The sequence below is a fragment of the Acyrthosiphon pisum genome, chromosome A1, assembly GCF_005508785.2.
Source record: "Acyrthosiphon pisum isolate AL4f chromosome A1, pea_aphid_22Mar2018_4r6ur, whole genome shotgun sequence".
Taxonomy (NCBI): Eukaryota; Metazoa; Arthropoda; class Insecta; order Hemiptera; family Aphididae; genus Acyrthosiphon; species Acyrthosiphon pisum.
Genome location: NC_042494.1, coordinates 59,551,813 through 59,557,865, shown reverse-complemented (window position 1 = coordinate 59,557,865; position 6,053 = coordinate 59,551,813). Strand labels below are relative to the sequence as shown.

Below are 6,053 nucleotides of genomic sequence, written 5' to 3'. Positions count from 1 at the left end.
GATTTTTTACTCGACGTTGTGGTACATTAGGGTTGTTATAGTGAATAAGTTAATTCATTTTTCATTATTTCCCCTGAAGATATTCACTTTCAGTACATTCAATGTAGATTATAATATTAATACCATAATGTTCCAAACGACGTGGAGTCTCTACATATATTTACGGAAGCAGACTGAGCAGACATATCTTTCCTGGTAGCCTTTTTCCGAGAATTTGAAGTCAAGTGTCCTGAAGTATAATATGTTCCAATATTTGATTTGAATATTATAATAACCCCCACACCATACTAGTTTATAATATTGTTTTGATGTCCGGATCCAGATTCACGGAGGGGGAACTTAAATTCAAAACATTTTTATGATACTGATTTTTTAATAGTTGATGAACAATTATTTGAACGGGAGGAAAGGGGGGAGCACTTGCCCTCTGGATCCACCATTGCCCATATAATAGGTTTATAATATTGTATGGTTTTCAGATCTGGGGATCTCGCCGGACGTTGCCGGTGCGACGTTCATGGCGGCGGCAACTTGCACGTCAGAGCTTCTCGTCTCCGTGATCGGAACTTTCGTGACCAAGTCCGACCTTGGCGTGGGCACGGTGGTGGGCAGCGGCGTGTACAACACGCTGGGCGTGTCAGCGTGCGCAGGCCTGGCAGTCTGCGGCCGGCCAATCGCCGTGGAAAAGTGGCCGCTGATCCGGGACAGCGCCGTGTACGCAACGTCCATAGCCGTTCTGGCCGTCATCGTCATGGACAACGTGATCATGTGGTCAGAGGCTCTGATCATGGTCACCATGTTCTTCGGATACTTTATTTTCTTGTTCACGCAACACAAACTCGTCGAAGCAGTCGAAAAGTGGAAACACAACAGTGGTAAAATCGGATAGCATAATATAATTTATTTTATTGCATCGATATTATCATAGAACAATATAGAAGCGAAACTCGATCAGCTGATTGGGGTCTTCGTTACCTATGATCTGAAGTCTGAACCTACGAAAAACATGAAAACGGTTCCACGCACCAACATGATGTTAGACCCATGGTTACCAATATTATGAAAACAGTTCCAAGACTATGGCGGGATACATTACGCAGGGTCAGCTTGTTTACCATTCCATCATAGATAATATAAGAATGGATAGAACATGCCGGTTCTATATGGCACGATTTAAGATGCCTTAATAGTATGCCTTAGTATGGTTGCCCATCGACCCATTAGAAAAATGTTATCACACGGCATACGGTTTGAATCGAAAAGTCACGTGATTTACGGGGACCCCCGCATACAGCGCTCATATTGGTTCAAATTAAAACTAATAAAAATTGTTATGTTATACCTATATATAATGATCATATTATAATATTATATTATAAATTACAAAATAGTCCACTAGAAGCGCTAGTGCCAGGGGTCCGATTTAAATCCAATGCCGTCTTATCATAGCCATTGAACTATATAATAATTATATAGTTATAATTATTATATAGTTCAATGATCATGGCTCGTTGGGCAACCATACTATCTTAAATCGTGCTATATGGGGCCGTGTGATTTTTTGGGGAAGAGAGAACGTAAAGAGAGAAAGACGATATGGGGCTTTTTAAGGTTATGTGCAAAACTATTTTATTAAATAATAATGAATAAACATGATAGTCAGTTATATTTAGATATTTGTCAGTTTGTATTTTGATTGTTTTGCCACCTGTACCTGGAAAATGGAAATTGGAAAATAATATTTTAACTAAATAAAATTATGTTATTTAATATTTATTATTATTTATCAATTATAACATCAATATTCGCCCCATATAACCTTAAAATAGTATCACTACATTTTCATGTGATAAGTTCTTATGCCCCACGGTTTAAGATATACCTTATCTTAAGCCGTGTTATGTCCTATCCATTCTTATATTATCTATGCATTCCATATTTCACGTATGCCACGCCCTCCTGGAATCGTGTTCAAGGCCACAATCACCCAATTCGGCCAGTTCACGGAGGTTCATACCCCTGATATTATGTAATGTCATCAGGTGCGGTGATGAAGTCCGGTAGGTGCCATTATAACTGGGTGGGTCGAGGGGCGTAATCTATGTGGTCGGTGATGGACTTCGTCAAACATTTTATCGATTTAATGGTATAATATGAAAAAACCTAAGGACTGTTGTTGCAAGCACTAGTATAGACGAGACGATAATATTTTTATCCAAATCACAATAGGTCCAAAAAATAATAATAAATGTTTACAATAAAGTACATAATATATTTAAATGTACTACATTTAAACTACGCTGTACTAATGTACTGTAAATATATGACTTACAGGGATACCTGTGTTTGAGCGTATCAAACAATTGATATTTTGTAGAAAATACGCTTCGACGGAATCTCAAAATGTCACACATTACAGAGGTGATACACAGATACGTCAATACGGAACAGGTTGGTTGTCAATATTAAGAAATAAAAAGGTATGTTTTCCCAATAGCGTCATTGCGTCAGACAGTTAAACAGCAGGACGCTGAATGGAGAACGTATCTTTCCACTTATTTGATATCATTATTCATTTTTAGGTACCTATACTTATATCATATATCCCGCTATCCTGGAACATTATATTATTAGTTATTTGCCTTTTATTAAAATAAATTGTCTATTTAACTTTTTCTATTAAGTAGTCGAACACCAGCTGCAAGAAGGCGAGCGGGCGTCATCGAAAATACTATTTACTTCGACGAAGACAACTTTTAGTGAACGCGATCAATCGGATGTCGATGAACAAAGTAGGCCAAAAATATGTGACCGCATACTATTATGTGTTACAATACATAAATACATATTGTATTCATTTATTACTATGAAGTAATTTTAAGTTTCAAGTCTAAAAATAAATCGTTTTATGCAGCTTATATTTTACCTCCATCAAAATCGTCCGGGAGCAATATGTTGCTGATCGTCTGGCGAATGTTCTGCTGGCCGGTTAACTTTGCGTTGTGGGCTACGATACCGGATTGCCGGACTAAACGATCACTATTCCCTATCACGTTTGTCATGTCCATCATATGGGTCAGCGCTATCACGTACGTTTTGTCATGGTTCTTAACGATATGCGGTAAGTATAAAAGTAAAAGTCACGTACCTACGTATAAACGTGTTACATGTATATCTGTTATATCTATACATCAGTTGTTAGGCGCACTCGCACATGTGTCGTATCGAGAATCACATTCGAAATTTCATGTGACTTCAAATATTATAATATTAAATACTCAAAAATATCGCTTTAAAATATATCAAAATAAATATATAAACCTACTTCTTATGAACGAAATACGATGAATTAAAAATAAAATTGCACTTAAGTCTTAACACATTTGTATGCGCTTAACCGTTGATTAATTCTACAAGGGCCGGCATCTAAAAAATATTTATGCTGGACGTTTGGACGTATAACATAATATTGTAGTACCTATCTATAATAGCTGTTTGAAATGTACACCAACTCCCTGGTTTAAGGATGCGTTTAATTATTTTTCATTGTAGAATCCATATTTATATAAATCATACTCAAACATTCGGTTCACGTCATGATTGACACCACTCAAACTCATATAAATGTTATGTATAACAATTATTGCTACGACTAGAGTAATAATATACGCTTTGTGTGTCCATGTACTAGGTAAACAGTGTATTTAGGATGAGTGTGCTGGAGGTCAACTGAAGGCTAGAATAGCTCAGAGAATAATTCAAGTTAATTAGGTTATTAATTAATTATAAATATCAATATAATATAAATTATAAATGAATCTATTTTGTAATGGAGAGGGTACCTAGGCAAAAAAAAAGAATTAGCACTAAAGTGATGCAAAAATTCTTTAGACATATCCGTAGGTAAATTAATACATTATTACCATTGTTATTTGTGTTGGATTGGTTTGTCGCAATAATTATATAATATTATATTCTTATTTCTTGGCATTTATACTATTTCACACTACTACAATATTATAGGTGATACGTTTCATGTCAGTGACGTTGTCATGGGCATAGGGGTCTTGGCGGTCGGCAGCAGTATCCCCGAAGCCGTTTCGGGCATAATAAACGCACAAAACGGTAAGAACTAAAATGTTAAATGTAACATTAACCATTGACGGTACGTACAGACTAAAAATACATTTATAGCAATTACCATGTGACAATATAGAGTGCTATAATTCCAGTACTCTACTTTCCACTACCACTGTAAAGTTCCATGTAAAGTACAAACTATGTGGTTAACACTTTTAACAGACCAATGTTCAGTGCCGCAATTAGGATTCTTGGGGCCCCGGACAAGGTCAATGTATGGGGCCCTGAGGTCTATGTATATAATATTTTACTATAGGTTACCTATACAAAAAAAATTATTATGGTGATTTTTTTCTAAAAAACCTAAAAATATAATTTGAAGGCCCACTACCCAGTGACTAGTGATAATTTATAGATAAATATAGATATTATTATGGATAAATAGGCCCCGTTCTTTGGCAACAAATTAGATAGCATAACAAATTATAAAAATAAATATTTTTATTTAATATATTTTATTTGATTTAAACATTAGGTTACAACGCAATTATTTAAAAATTTAAAATAGATGCGTGGCATCGTCGGGGCCCCCTGAGTCAACGATTAGCGGCCCTCTACAGGGGCCCCGGCTGCCCCTGCGGTTGTCGCGGCATCCAATGTTAACACAAGCTACCGTATAATATACCAAATAATTGAAAATATTCAACTACGTCAACGCGTATAATTATACTATCATATTATACGTTATTAAAATAGTAATTGAGTCTTATTATTATTACTGTGATTTTTTATTTTAATCGTAAGACACTAAAGGCTCTGTCAAACAGAAAGCGTTATTTTCACGTCGTGTGATTTTGTAATTTGTTATAGAATATAGCGCGTGAAAGCACCACGTCGATGAGCCATTTACCGCTTTAACGCGCGTTATGACGTGATCTGTTTGGCAGAGCCTTAAAACTTAAACTTAATTTAACTCTAATAAAGAGTGTTTTATAAGATTAAATCGACCACTCCGTACAGGGTGTGCGTATAATAATTATAATATAGTAACTACCGGTGCACCGATGTTACAAAATATTATAGTTATAATCAGCCATCAAATTGTCAACTCTTTTGATGAGAACACATGAGGTTTTGTAAATCACATAATATTTGATAACTTTTACAGGCGAAGGGTCCATGAGCATCAGCAGCGCGCTGGGCTCTAACACGATGGACATACTACTGTGTTTGGGTCTGCCGTGGTTCGTCAAGTGCACGCTGCCAACGTCGATGAACGGCGGACCCGTCACACTACAAACCGACACCTTGTTCTTTAACTGCATGTGCATGATCGCCAGCGTGGTCATCCTCAATGTGGCGGCCGCCATCAGTGGGTACAAAATGCACAAACCATTTGGAGTCATGTGCCTTGTCGCACAGATGGTTGTCATTGCGGCGTTGATAATCAACGGACTGAACGTTGCCAGAGACGATGGAACCGTATACGTTGTACCAGTACGGTGTAGTTGATAACTATTATTAAGTTATTATTTGTATTTCGCCGCTGATAATAAAACGGGGGTATCTTGTACATTTAATCATACAATTATTGTAATGTTTATAGTTTGACACACACTTTATAGACAGTCCCAACTCTTAACGGTCTGTCTTTCCCATATATAAAACAAAAAAAAATATTTGAATTCATTATTCTATTTTCTAGGTTAAATAGGAAATGGGTTTTCAATTATTTTTTTTTTAGTTACACTAAAGTAAAGGTGGATTTGGAAAAAAAAGAAAATTAATTTAGGAAGGACTAAGTCCTATACTAATTAAACAATAAAAAAAAAAAAAAAATCGAAAATCCATTTCAGGAATGTAATTCCTCATTTCAGAGGCTACGCCCTCCACACCCCCTTTTATAATTCTATATCAAATTTTCCTTCCTAAAAATTCAACTTACGGGTACTACAATAAAAATAACTTATTAA

At 36.0% G+C, this 6,053-nt stretch overlaps 1 protein-coding gene across 2 annotated transcripts in view; it reads left to right on the top strand.

The window, feature by feature from the left end:
* Window positions 1–5,668, top strand: part of LOC100573412 (sodium/potassium/calcium exchanger 3) — an 11,366-nt gene extending 5,698 nt beyond the window's left edge. Inside the window, exons 3-8 of one of the 2 annotated variants that reach the window (XM_008180695.2) lie at window positions 480–875; window positions 2,335–2,451; window positions 2,688–2,792; window positions 2,915–3,121; window positions 4,024–4,125; window positions 5,249–5,668. In XM_008180695.2, the coding sequence (XP_008178917.1) occupies window positions 480–875; window positions 2,335–2,451; window positions 2,688–2,792; window positions 2,915–3,121; window positions 4,024–4,125; window positions 5,249–5,592 (1,271 nt within the window). In that variant the 3' untranslated portion in view covers window positions 5,593–5,668. Of the gene's footprint in view, window positions 1–479; window positions 876–2,334; window positions 2,452–2,684; window positions 2,793–2,914; window positions 3,122–4,023; window positions 4,126–5,248 lie in introns of both variants that reach the window. The other variant, XM_003241696.4, reaches the window with a different exon arrangement.
* The last annotated feature ends 385 nt before the right edge of the window (window positions 5,669–6,053 follow it).